Source organism: Ctenopharyngodon idella, chromosome 6 (assembly GCF_019924925.1).
Source record: "Ctenopharyngodon idella isolate HZGC_01 chromosome 6, HZGC01, whole genome shotgun sequence".
In the NCBI taxonomy this organism is placed as follows: Eukaryota; Metazoa; Chordata; class Actinopteri; order Cypriniformes; family Xenocyprididae; genus Ctenopharyngodon; species Ctenopharyngodon idella.
The window spans coordinates 18,515,960-18,530,445 of record NC_067225.1 but is presented as its reverse complement, the minus strand read 5'-3'; the positions used below and the strand labels follow the sequence as shown (position 1 = coordinate 18,530,445).

Below are 14,486 nucleotides of genomic sequence, written 5' to 3'. Positions count from 1 at the left end.
GCCACAGACTGATCGACTCCATGCCACGCCGCATTGCTGCAGTAATTCAGGCAAAAGGAGCCCCAACTAAGTATTGAGTGCTGTACATGCTCATACTTTTCATGTTCATACTTTTCAGTTGGGCAAGATTTCTAAAAATCCTTTCTTTGTATTGGTCTTAAGTAATATTCTAATTTTCTGAGATACTGAATTTGGGATTTTCCTTAGTTGTCCGTTATAATCATCAAAATTAAAAGAAATAAACATTTGAAATATATCAGTCTGAGTGTAATGAATGAATATAAAATACAAGTTTCACTTTTTGAATAGAATTAGTGAAATAAATCAACTTTTTGATGATATTCTAATTATATGACCAGCACCTGTACATACGAGCAATTGTCAGACCGTATGAGAGATTCCCTCTCCTCTACAGTCATTATTATGAAGTTAAAGACTCAACATTCAACAAGGACCGACGTCTTGCCATGCCATGTGCTGTAACATGAAGCTGTAACAGCGCCCCCTTTCTGCAGACAACCGGAAAACAAGAGGGAATAGCTCTCTCTCTCTCTCTCTCTCTCTCTCTCTCTCTCTCTCAATTCAGATAGCTTTATTCGCATGACCAAAAAAAAAAACCTAGAAAATAGTTTAGAACATTTGAACAGTTAGCAAGTAGCCCTCTCTGTCCTCAGACCTCAGTTTAAATAATACGGCTATCCCTTTTTTTTTTTACTGTAGTCCACAAATTTCAAAGGTAGCCTGAAATTAAAAGAATTTAAAGATGTAAAATTACTAAGTGACAACAGGCAGCAAAATAATTTTTGAATTCATAGTAATATTATTTTCTAAAATTTACTGTTATACATGATTACTGCCAAACAGCTTTTCATCTGTGATTTTGAGTATGCGTGTATGTGTACTTCAGTCATTATGAAGAGTGACTTTATCAGTGCGGCAGGTCAGAAGTGTGCAGGGGACTAAATGGGTCTTCTCAATGGAAGGAATGTATCAATGATAAGGACGAATGGGCTGTGGACAAACTGATGCTGCTAACAAGAAGAGTATGTGATGAGTCATTTCAGTTGCCTGGCAACCCTCTACAGAGGTGCTGGCTTTTCAGTTATCTCTGTCAGACGGTGTTCCAGCATACCTAGAGAGAGAGGAGTTGAGAGATAAAAGACATCCCACAATGAATGTCAGGGAGTAAAGATTTGCTCTTTCATTAAATCAATGCCACCACCTGTAAGATTCAAATTTGGGCAGTGTGTATTTACATCAAATGCAAATAGCCAACAGTCCACTACTATATTTTACCTGTAATGGCAATGGCAATGGCCATTTATTTATATAGCACAATTAAATACAACCTACATTGTCCAATGTGCTTTACAATAGCTAAAAACACAGAAAAACACAAAAAATAAAAAAACCAAAAAATTATTATTTTTAAAATTATTAAGCAATAAAACACATACACAGAGAATTGTAGAAAAATACCATAAAATAGACTAGAATTAGTGCTTCAGCATTATAATATAACAGTAAAATACAATGTAAGGGTGCTTCAACATGTATGCTTTGTCAAACAAATATGTTTTTAACTTAGAATTAAAAACAGATAAAGATGAAGCCAGGCTAATCGAAATGGGCAAATCATTCCAGAGTCTAGGGCCAACTACAGAAAAGGCACGCCCCCCCTACATTTTAACCTTGATTTAGGGATAGACAGGAGTCTCTGATTAGATGATCGAAGTGATCTTGTTGGATGGTGCTCAGTCAAAAGGGTGGAAAGGTAAGGTGGAGCCATTCCATTTAGAGATTTATAAATGAGAAGTAAAAAGTACAAGTAACATATTACTTCTGTTTAGATTTTGTGTGAATAGCAACTATTTCTACTTTAATGTAAACTAGATGCTATTTATTACTAAGGTAAATAGCATTTACCTTCTACACTTTAAGTTTATCTTCAGTAGTCGTAGCCTCCATAGATACAATGGGCTCAAATAAGAAAACAACAAATTTTAGTGAATATAAATTAACTCCTTTATTTGGTTAGTCAAGAAATTATGTAGGTCAGCTCAGTGACTAACTGGTACGATATTGTTTATGATTAAAAAATAATTAAAGTGTTTCTTTAAATATATCCTATATTTTAGACAAAATAAATATATTTCTAATGCACTATGTTTAGAGTACTAATTTGGTATGACAACAAAAGTATTCAAGCATCAAAAAAATAAAAATAAATAAATAATAAACTTGCTGGTAAACAGCGCTCTCTGCTGTTATCGTGACTGTCCTACACGTGAAGTTCTCGGAGCTGCTTCCGCCATTTCAAACGCAACATCCGGTTGTGCAGCAGCCATTTTGTCTGTTCAGGCAAGTCCACCACACACGGTCAAGAACTGACGTTCCCCCTTGGAAAATATTTCAGAAATATCACACTCGATATTTTTCCGTGTCATCTATGGAAGTGGAAACGGGCTGAAAAAATACCTTATTGAATTCTACGCTCGAGAATACCTCCCATAGGCTGATGTGTCTTGTTTTTGTTGAGTAAGCGTCATTAATCGGGGTTATGTCGAGCGAGGAGAGTTATTTAGCCATCCAGCGCTACTTGACCGATGAACGGGAACCTTACGCACCGGGCACGCATGGCAACACCAAGAGAAAGATCCGAAAAGCAGCTGCCTGTTACATAGTGCGCAATGGGATTCTTTATTACCAGAGGCGGCAGAAAGGTCTGGATGAATTCACGGAGCTGGAAGTGGTGCTGCAGGCCGAGAGACGGAAGGAACTCATCACTGAGGCGCACATCACGTCCGGAGGGGAACACCTCAACCAGCAGCAGACATGGGATATCATCTCTCAGAAATACTGGTGGAGAGGTACACTAATCACAGCTTTAATGACCGCGAAGATTTCCAGCACTGTAATGCTGTGTGACAGCTGGCATTGATTAAATCTTTCTTGTCAGTATGTCACAGCAGGTGACAAGAAAGGAAGCCACAGCTGGATAGTGTCAATAATAAACACCGTATAGAAAAGGGTTATAAATATGGCAGTTTGTGAAATAGAATAGGCAATAAAGTCACCATGAAATCAAAATTGACTAGTCTTTTTTGAATATTGCAGTATTATGATTTATTCGTGCACATCACTGTTTTTTGTTTTTTTTGTTTTTTTAAATTCACGTGACCTCGTAATCTTTAATAAAATTAATTTCCCCTCCCTCTTGATGATGTATTTACTGGCGCGAGGGGACAAACTCGTTCACCTGAGATCACAGATCCAACAGTCCAATCAATTCCCACCCTACATATTTTCTTGTTCAAGAAGCAGTTTCACTCAGATGTATGTCATAATAGGAAAGAAGATTGCAACTTCGGTTTCATGCCAACTTTAAGAAACCTTGTATATTTAAATATTAATAAGTAAGACAGTGATAGACAAGTGCTTTTTAATCCCATGGCAAAAATGGGTGTAATTTATTGACTTTTGAGACAAAGTCTGTTATTATATGTGGCTTAAACCTAGTCTTCTTATCACAGGTGTACTGAAGCAGGTGAAGGATTGCATCAAAGAGTGCAGTCACTGCCAAAGCAAGCAGGAGAAGGGGAGAGGCAGTGCTGAAGATGCCACAAAACAAACTGTCCGACAAGTTAGACGAAAGACTGCCTATGCCAGTGAGGAAGAAGATGATGAGGCAAATGATGATTTGGATGAGGAACAGTCCAGTGCAGTTGATAAACATGAACTGGTTTTTGTAAGTACGGAATGCCATTTGTGTCAATGAATATAAAAAATTAACCCCTGAAATTTTGAATTTAATTGAAAATATTCCAGGTAAAATAGTTTATTTATGGGTCATTGACGAATAAGGTTTTTAAAAGTGTAAAAAAACATAATAGATATATAATTAATTTTGAAGTTTTATTAAGTGTTAACAATGAGATGATGTGGTTTTTATAATCAGTTAACACTGCTTTTGTCATTTTTTACAAGATGGAAAAAATATGTCACCAAAAAAGTCATTCGGTTTAACCAAAATTTCGGTTTTACCAAATGACACTTTTGGTTATACCGAATGACGATATTTTCAAAAAATGCTAACAGGCTGATATCTAGCTAGCAAAAGAACAATCAAACTTTTTATATTTAGTACAAGTTTTTAAAATATTACAACATTTTCCATGCTTTATAGAGGTTGTACCGAATGACCTGATGTTTTGGGACGTGTATGAGCAAGTGAAAACATGGATTTTTCAAATAGTTAAAAGAGAGTTAGTTACTTTGCTTCATGACCATGTGGTCCTTTGCAGGTGTCTGAATGATGTCACATCCTGTCACATGATACTAATCGCATGACATGATCCAAAATGGTCCCTTTATATTGATTACTCCGAATGACATCAATGAAATTCATTTTTCCGGACATTCTTTCTCATAACAAAGCAACGACTTATATGCAGTTTTAATACCATTTTGCACTATGTTGATATATGATGTTTTAAAATCATGCCAGAATATAAAAATATATACATTTATTACATTTTAAGATATTTTAATCACAAATAAAGGGGCTGTATTGGCCTTTGGACGGTTAAACCGAATTACCTTTTGACAAAAAAAAAAAAAAAAAATACCAACAGCTTCATTTTAAAAAGGTTTAAAATACCTTTATATGTAGAAAATTACAATTAAAACCTTTTGGATTTGATAAAAGAGATCTAGGTGTACTACCTCACATACTTTGGATGTCATATCTTTGTTTTTTATTATTATTAAGGCCCTTGAACAAAAAATGACCCGTCATGTCATTGACCCTCACATTAAAAGACCCTCACATAGAATTTTTGTATAAATATTGTTTATTTATATTTTATTTATTTATTTGACAAATTGATGGATATGTTCTTTCATGCATGGTTATAGGTGGACAGTAAGGGAGTTGTTAAGCAGTTCTTACCAAAGCATGGGCAGACGATGCTGGACAGGTTGAACCAGCAGAGACTGAGAAATGAGTTTTGTGACATCACCCTGATCATTGAGGGTGAAGAGCATCGGGCACATAAAGCTGTACTGGCCTCCTGCAGTGATTATTTCTACGAGCTCTTTGTGGAAAAGGGCGCTGTGACCAGTCATGAAGCTGTCGTTGACCTCTCTGGTGAGAAAAATGCAGGATGCTGTTGTTTGAAATGATGAAACGTGAACAATGTGATAAGACAAACAGATTAATTTAGGTTTTATGTTTAAAAAGTATTTAAATATAATCTCTGATCCAATCCCTAGTGGGCTGTGTCACAGTCTCCATAGCAGGGTCCACAGCATCCAAAGCCAAATGTGACCTCAAAAGTGACTGATCTGAAACACTATTTATGAGCAGTAACTCCTGTAGCACTTTTCTTTTAATATTCTTGTATTATACACAAATATATTGTGTATACAAATTGGGTGAGACTGTGTACTACTGTTCATTTTAATACTTTTTTTTAAATTAAGAATTTTTTTAAATTTTTTAATTAATTTTTTTCTAAATTAAGAAAATATGATGTAAATAAATGTGCATTTCATTGCAGCATGTGTAATTTACTATCCTTGAATTAAAATAGTATGATATCATATTTGCCGGCTTTATATCAGTCATCACCCACCTTGTTCTCTAAGATATTGTTATCGGCCATCAAAAAATCAGTCAACCGCTAATGTCCAAAATGTGCCTAGATAGGCAGCTTCTTAGCTAGTTTGTAATTTGTGTGAGAACATTAACCAGTAAAGGTACACTATGGAACTTTTGGCCCTCTAGTGGTTAAAAAACAAAACTGCATGCATTTTGTGGAAGAACATTGTTTTGGTTGTGCTTCGGCTGTGTGCAGATAAATATGAGCTTTTACTGTTCGAGAATCTATGTATGGCCATTTATCTGTTCAATGAAATACCTTACTCACCTGTTGAGTAATAAAAACGCCATTTCCGTGTTGCTTTCAAAAACATTTAAAATCTCTCAATTCTCGACATCTCCGAAAAGCCAAGCCAATGGTTGTGATTCCCTGGAGGTTCGAGTTTTCCATTTCAACCTTTCTAGCTCATTGTGACAACTAACCTATGCCACTCCCAGACCATACATGCGTCTCTATTACATACAACTTTTCTCTATTTACGGATATAACGAGATGCGCATGGAGGAGTGATGCATGTACGCAATTTCCCACAAAAAAAACATCCAGACAGAGGTCAAATATAAACACTTAAATAGGCATCAGGGTAAGACAAAAACACATTTTGGAAGAAGGATTGATAATGTATTGACTCATTAAAATTTTGAAATTTCGAACAAGAAAAAAGTTACATAGTGTACCTTAAATTTTTTTGATGTGTGTGTTATTTATAGGTATTCAAATCGTAATTGTTTCTTTTGTGTTGTATTACCTACTAGGCTTCAGCAAGGCCAGTTTTCTGCCATTATTGGATTTTGCCTACACCTCAAATCTGACCTTTAACTTTTGCGTGATGGCAGAGGTAGCCACACTGGCACGGCACTTATTAATGGCTGAAGTACTTCAGATCTGTGAATCTGTGCATAAGAAAGTAGAAGAACAGAAGCTGATGGTCTATCAGAGAGGAGACATCCACACTGTGGTGGCCAGCCAGCCTGCGCCCCCTCAGCCAGTAACGCCCACCGCTTCCGAAACCTATGTGGTAACTATGCAGAGTGATGACACACCCGAAGCAGGACAGTCTCTGGCTGTAATCACAAGTGAAATCGGGACGGCGGAATCGCTGGCCTTGCTTGCTGGTGCGACCGTAGATGGTGAAACAATGACTGTAGTTACTCATAGTGGACAGGCTGGCTCAGCTGAGTCTCTCGCAATGGTGGCCCACAGTGGCCAGGCAGAAGAGGGCGAGACCATGACTTTGGTCACTCACTCCGGGCAAGCGGGTTCAGGTGAGTCCCTGGCTGTAGTACAGGCTTGTTGGTCTGTAGAGGAGCCACAGGTTGGTGACACTCCTGTCGCAGAGAGTATGCAAACGGGAGCCTATCTCATTAGTGTGGATCCTGGCAAAATGGACGCTTCTGAGATTGTTCATTTAGCTGCGGCAGCACCACCTGCTGTGCAGGATGAGCCCCAAGCTGCTGTGCCCACACGCCAACCTGAGCCGGCAGCAGCAGCACCACCGCCAGCCCCTGCGCCGGTCAAAAGGAGGCCAGGAAGACCACCTAAAGTGAAGCAGCCGGAACCACCTCCTCCTCTCCCTGCAGAGGAGGAGCCCACAGAGATGGAGGGGGTTGAGGATGGATCTGGTGCAGATGAAGAGAAAAAAGAAGAGGAAAGCAAAGATCCCAACAAGAGATACCTCAGAAAACGATCCGTAAAGGAAGGAGGGTACGTTCGTCTTCATATGGGACTTGAGACCGAGGAGGAAGAGAGAAGCACCTCACCCCCTGCAAAGGTATGCACTCCCATTCACTCGACATATGATTCATCTGTAAATGTGACGATGGCCTTGTCCCAAATGGTGCCCTTTTGGACTTGGCACATTTGTAAGGTCCACAAGACCGCAGGGTGGCCCATCTGTCATGTTGTGGCTCAAAAGTGTGCCGACTATGTGGCCTTTATGCGCTCTTTTGCAAAGCTTGTACTGGTTTTCTGATATCATAATGTTCTAAAATCATCACAGCAAGAATGAATGAATGACATTCTTGAAACAGGAACTTTAAGTAGTTAATAAAAAATAATAACAAATATTAAGAAGAATATAAATAATAATAAAGATTGGCATAATCAAATTATTTATTATTTCCTAGGAAAATGCATTTTAACAGAACTGCTTCAATGCTTATTAATATTTGAAATACCTTTATACACCAAGTCATATTATGTGACCAACATGAGAAACTCAGAAAATATACTCTCATGTATTATGAGAATTTTGAGAATTATGGCATTTTCACCAGTCTTTATATTTAAACCTTTCTTGTAAATGATATAATTGCTTTTCAGAATCACGTACAATCAGCATGAATACATATAAAATACAAAAGTGCAACCAAAATTTTGTCTCATTCATTTTAAACTAGATATAGACACTATTATTTGTCACTGACCCCAATATCCTGTTGTCGTTCAATAAGCCAGTGTTTGGATAAAAAAAAAGTTCAGCCTGATTGTCTTCTTAGAATCTCACTGTGTCCCCAGACACCTCAGAGACTTGCCAGGAGAGGTCGACCGGTTCAGTCTGTGAAGAACAATCCTGATGAGATTTCAGAGTCAAACATAGCGGCTGCTCCTGATGCCATGGCGCCTTTAGCAGAGGAACTGGAGCCTGTTGTCGACCAGCCAGAGACTTTGGAGGAGGGCGCACTACAGGGAGACCCAGGAGGAGTTGTTGAAGGAGAACATGCATGTAATGAGTGTGGCATGGTGTTCCAGAGGCGGTACGCCCTCATCATGCACACTCTGAAACATGAGAAGGCTCGTAGCTTCAAGTGCAGTGTATGTACCCTTGGGCTGAATATAAAGTAATTCTTGCCTGATCTTAATGCATTTTGGTTATTTTCCTGACCTTTCTTTTGTCCTCACAGATTTGCAATAAGGAGTTCCAGTACGCAGCCTCACTCCGTGCACATTTGGCCCGTCACAAGCATCAGAAGACTCAGAGAGCCAGCATGACACGGGCCATGGCCACAGAAGATTCTCAGGGGTCAGAAGATCAGGCGAGGTACCGCACCAAACGGGAGTTTGTGTGCGACATCTGTGGCAAGACTCTGCCCAAGCTGTACTCCCTGCGCATTCACATGCTGAACCACACGGGGGTGAGGCCGCACACCTGCAAGGTTTGCGGGAAAAGCTTTGCCACCAAGCACAGCCTGAAGATGCACCGGGCGCTGCACGACTCCCTCAAGAGATTTCAATGCACTGTCTGTGACAAGTCTTTTGTCACCAAAAGAAGCCTGGAGGAGCATACAAGTATTCACACAGGTACACACACATTTTGCTTGTGTCAGGCCAGACGAATACTTAAAGGGATAGTTCACCTAAAAATGAAAATTCTTTCATCATTTACTCTCCCTCAAGTTGTTCGAAACCTGTATAAATTTCTTTGTTCTGCTGAACATAAAGAAAGATTTTTGGAAGAATGACTGCCATAGAATTTTCCTACTATGGTAGTCAATGGGGGGTGAGATGATGATGATGATGGCAGAATTTTCATTTTTGGGTGAACTATCTCTTTAAATATGCAACTGGTGTTATGTGATTAGTATTAAGAACGGGAGTTAAGATAAAAAAAATTAAAATGAATTTAGATTCAGTTACAGAATTAAGTAAATGATTATAATTACTTTAGGCAAAGCAAGTTTATTTATATAGCACATTTTCATGCACTATGGTAGTTTAGAAGAGAGTCAAAATAAAAATTGAATATATATATATATATATATATATATATATATACCCTAAAAGACAAATAAAAAGGAGTAAATGTAATTAAAAATGGTTAAAAAAGCTGAATGAAATAATACAGAAAATACATAATCAAGTGAAGTGTAGAATGAGTGGGCCGTGTTAAATGTGCAAATAAACAGAGTGTTTTAAATCTGGACATGTATGTGGCTACCATTGGAGGCATCTGACACCTTCTGGAAGCTTCTTCCTGTTGATTGTATCTAAATGCTGTGTAATTATATATTTGGAATTGGCTCTATGTATTTTTAGCTTTCTCATTATGAATAATCTAAAACTGCCTTTCCACTATCTCTGACATTCACATAAGATTGTCGCATTTCGTCTTCTAGTGGCAGTCGCACAGTACTCAAACTCACAATGAAAGCAGCCGCTACCCTCCACTAATTCACCATGATAAAATTAATACATTATAAATGTATGAATATATCCATACAAAAACAAAAGACACCAATATGTCTGAAAGAAAAACATAGCTGGGTTTTCTAGGGCTAATCAAGGTAAATATTTAATTAACAATTATAAAATAATTATTTCTGATGTAATTAGTGCTAACCGCCTGTTTTACAGAAATAGTGTTTAAAGAATAACGTTCGAGTGGAAAAAATGTTGGTAATTTGGACTGAAGCCATAGTTTTGATTGGAATACATCACATCCAGTCTGGCAGTCACATATGGTCTAGCCACAAAAGTTCAAATATCACATCCGGAGCTCAAATCCCATCCGAAAATTCTGCTTACGCATATGATCTGAACACCACACAGATCCTATACTACTCTCCATTGGAAATGAATGACATTTGGTCTGTAATTGGTCAGAGATCGTGAAAAGGTGGGTTAAGGGGTTTATTAGGTTTATATTCAATAAAATATTTTTGTAAACTATCTGATATTTAAATATATTTTATATTTAAAATATATTTAAAATTTTAAATATTTTTTGTAAAGATCCACCAAATCTAGATTCCAACATAAACACTTTCAGTTGCTCCAGATACAGGTCAGCTTGGTTTTGAAAGTATGACTCGAACTAATTGAATTAGACATAATTTTGACCCAAATTTAATATTATTGGTAAAAGGTAGCAATTGAGATGAATTAATGTCTGAGCAAATATTTACGCTCTTAGTATTAATGTAGTCATTAAAGGATTAGTTCACTTTCAAATGAAAATTACCCCAAGCTTTACTCACCCTCAAGCCATCCTAGGTGTATGTGACTTTCTTGTTTCTCATGAACACAATCGGAGAAATATTAATAAATATCCTGACGCATCAGAGCTTTATATTGGCAGTATGCGTTACCAAACGAGTATGAGCTGAATAAAGTTCTTCCATACACATCCATCCATCATAAATGTACTCTTATCTAGCTTCCGCCAGACCGCCTTCCGTATTCAAATTACGAAGAAAGTGTAAACTGGCGTTGCGTCAGTTACATTTTTTCTGTAAGTTGAATAGGGAAGGCGTAGGACGTAGCGTGAGCTTTGTGAACTGCAAGAGTTTTACACTTTCTTCATAAGTAGAATATGGAAGGTGGTCTGGCAGAAGCTACATATTTTACCTCATAACTTATTAAATATGGATTTTTTATTTATTTATTTTTTTAAACAAACAAACCACTTCACTTCAGAAGGCCTTTATTAACACCCTCGGAGCTGTGTGGAGTATGTTTAATGGATGGATGTGGATGGAGACACATTCTTCAGCTCATAATCATTGGGTAACGCTTACTGCCATTATAAATCTCAGATGTGTCAGGATATTTATTAATATTTTTCCTATTGTGTTCATCAGAAAGAAGAAAGTCATGTACACTTTGGATGGCTTGAGGGTAATTAAAGCTTGGGGTAATTTTCATTTGAAAGTGAACTAATCCTTTAACATTACAATAGTGCTAAATGAGTGGTTCATAATAGCAGTTTGTTTGACAGGTGAATCAAAGTACTTATGCACAACCTGTGGAGCATCTTTTCACCGTGCCTCCGGACTGAGCAAACACCTCAAGAAACATCAACCAAAACCTGACGTCCGCTCATTCCACTGTACTCAGTGAGTGCCTTATCCCTTGATACATACACACGACTGCTTTCTGTGAACCCCCCGATTAAACTTTTATTCACGTATCTTCCCACATAATGGTTTGACACCTTTTGTTCTTCCATTATAGCTGTGATAAGAGTTTCTTTGAAGCGAAAGACCTGCAGCAGCACATGAATAAGCACTTAGGCCTAAAGCCCTTCCAGTGCCAGGTCTGTGGGAAATGCTACAGCTGGAAGAAAGACTGGTACTCGCACGTCAAATCGCACACTGTTGCAGAGCCCTTCAGGTGAGGGAGAAACAGAAAAACAAAGTGTATTTTTTTTCGCTTGTGCTTTTTGAAGGGCCTGTTATGAATTTCTCTATTATATGATATCTGAACTCTAGAGTGACTCAGGCAGTTGTTAGAGGTAGACGGCAAACTACATTGTATGTTTTGTCCTTTTGGCAGGTGTAATGTGTGTGGGAAGGAGTTCTTTGAGAAGGCCCTGTTCAGACGGCATGTCAAGAAAGCCACTCATGGAAAGAAGGGCAGAGTGAAGCAGAACTTGGAGAGAGAGTGTGAGCACTGTGGGAGGAAGTTCACACAGCTCAGAGAGTACCGCCGCCACATGAATAATCACCAGGGTTAGTGGAGAATCATACATAAACGCATGTAGAATGATAATAACAAATCATTTATATGCAGATTCAGGAATTATTTCACCCAAACAAAAATATAAAAAGGAAAATTTAGTTTCACAGCAACAGCAATAACTATGATAGCTTTAATCATAATAACACTATGACTCTATCATAGTTTTTGAGACTCTACCATGGTTATTATTTATTTTGTAAATAATAATAAAACAGTTTTAGTTCTCCTAGGTCCCCAAAAAAATACCATTTCATTTCTCCACTATTAATACTATTAATATTTCACACACACACACACACACACATGTGTGTGTGTGTGTATATATATATAATATATAGTCAACCCAAAATTTATTCAGACACCTTGAACATTTCATTAAAAAAATGGTAAAAAAAAAGATGACAAGATCTCAGAGTTAAACTGTGTCAGAAAAAAATGAATCTTAATTATGTCAGAAAACACTTAGGTAAAACGTGGTCAGGTCAAAGTGTTTGAATAATTTTTGGTTCCAAATTTTTATCAGTTTTACTGGTAGTCCACTGTATGAAGAATTTTTGGGTATAATATGTCACAGTTTACTTTATTTTGCAATCCTCACTTACATAAATGAACTATAGTGTCCTGCAGCCACTAGTAAAAATATATCAAAAATGTCTGAATAATTTTTGGTTTGACTGTGTGTGTGTGTGTGTGTGTGTGTGTGTGTGTGTGTGTGTGTGTGTGTGTGTGTAAAATATTAGTAGAACTGCATAACTACTTCAGGAAGAGAAAAAAGGATGGTGCTTTATATATTTTTAACAATTTAAGAGGAAAATAATAATCTCAGAAATTTTCATTTTGCCTCTATGAATTACTAAAAATACTTTTATTTTTGTATTTTTGACAAAAATATATATTGTTTGTTTTCTGATTTAGAAAGTATATTACCCAAAGCAAACCAAACAAAAATGTATTTTTGTAAAAACAAAAAAACTATTTAATACTTTTTATTTGCTTTGAAAAGATTGATCTGATCTGCACATCTGCAATGTGGCTGTAGGTGGCACTGCATGTCATTCTTTTGAGACATTCAGTCTAATAGACATCCTACACATTTTCATGCTTGTATTTAGCAATTTTACAGTCAACTGACATTTAGGTTTGGGTGTCAGCCACTTCAAATGCTTATAAATAGCTGAGTATAACAGATGTCATGCTGCTATTTTTTTCTTTTTCTTTTTTTTTTTAGGAGTGAAGCCCTTTGAGTGTCTGACCTGTGGCGTTGCATGGGCTGATGCTCGTTCGCTGAAGCGCCATGTTCGCACTCACACGGGCGAGCGCCCGTACGTGTGCCCGTTGTGCCAGGAGGCCCACATAGACGCCAGAACGCTGCGGAAGCATATAACCAAGTTCCATGGAGATCAGTTGCCCGGCAAGATCATGCTAGAGAAGGACACTCTGCAGTTCCACAACCAAGGCACGCAGGTGGAGCACGCCGTCAGCATCCTCAGCTCTGAGCTGCCCCCTGAACTCCAGCCTCCACAGCCTCCCGTCACAGAGGAGATAGAGACCGTACTCATCACCGAAGAAACCGTGGAGGCCGTGCAGGCTGTGAGTGATGCCGCCGTAGCCACGTTGTCCGATCAGAGTATTATGCAGGTGGTGAACTACGTCCTGGCACAGCAAGCTGCAGTCAAGGTAGAAGAGGCACCAGAGATCATCCAGACCATGGAAGTGGAGGTGGCCCATGTGGCAGAGGTGGAATGAGACACAAGTACTCAAATCTGGCTCCTCAGCCTTTGATGTCGACAGTATCATAGTGACTTGGCAGTAAAAGTAATATGAATAAGGGCAGACTTATTCTTTTTTTGTTGTCATATGCACTCTGTGTGATAATGTAAAAAAGTGCTCATTTATTTTTGATGTAAAATGTAAATTAAAATAAGCTTAAAAGACTCTTGAGTTTGCTGACATCACCCTTCTTACAGCTAGTGTGTGTGTGTGTGTGTGTGTGTGAATCTGCATGATGTGGATGTGTGAAAATGCTTGATTTGCATTATAAGTAAGCTTCTGTATACACGTGTACATAAACAGAATCATTTGCATTGTAATTGTCACAGTCAAGCATACAACAGATGGATCCCAATATAAACGTTTGACTTTTTTGTAACTAGGTGACATTTTCTCATTATTAAGGCTGTTTTTTTTTTCTTTTTAATTTGTAAAGATTATATATGAGCTCTAACAGTCTTAGCAAAAGGGCCATAGGCTCTTGTCTGTGGTATAATGCGGTTCCTCTCGGTCTCAGCTGAGTACTATGTATAGCAGCAGAAATGACAACCAAATAAAAAACTCCCTGTCTGCAGGGATACACCATGTGCTATA

General features: G+C 37.9%; 1 protein-coding gene and 1 long non-coding RNA gene across 2 annotated transcripts in view; one reads left to right on the top strand and one right to left on the bottom strand.

The window, feature by feature from the left end:
* The window catches only part of LOC127514350 (uncharacterized), a 16,542-nt gene extending 13,762 nt beyond the window's left edge, over positions 1-2,780 (bottom strand). Inside the window, exon 1 of the long non-coding RNA XR_007930608.1 lies at positions 2,708-2,780. This is a non-coding gene — a long non-coding RNA (uncharacterized LOC127514350). The remainder of the gene's footprint in view (positions 1-2,707) is intronic.
* Positions 1,487-14,486, top strand: zbtb11 (zinc finger and BTB domain containing 11). The gene is made up of 10 exons (XM_051897122.1): positions 1,487-2,870; positions 3,534-3,748; positions 4,918-5,149; positions 6,419-7,434; positions 8,181-8,477; positions 8,567-8,963; positions 11,380-11,497; positions 11,616-11,774; positions 11,937-12,112; positions 13,351-14,486. The coding sequence occupies exons 1-10, from the start codon at positions 2,561-2,563 to the stop codon at positions 13,866-13,868; spliced, it is 3,438 nt and encodes a 1,145-aa protein (XP_051753082.1). The 5' UTR covers positions 1,487-2,560; the 3' UTR covers positions 13,869-14,486.

Coding starts and splice junctions, on each gene's coding strand:
- zbtb11 (XM_051897122.1), top strand. CDS start 2,561: ATGTCGAGCGAGGAGAGTTATTTAGCCATCCAGCGCTACTTGACCGAT. Junction 5,150..6,418: donor AGCTGTCGTTGACCTCTCTG/GTGAGAAAAATG, acceptor ATTACCTACTAG/GCTTCAGCAAGGCCAGTTTT. Junction 8,478..8,566: donor CTCGTAGCTTCAAGTGCAGT/GTATGTACCCTT, acceptor TTGTCCTCACAG/ATTTGCAATAAGGAGTTCCA.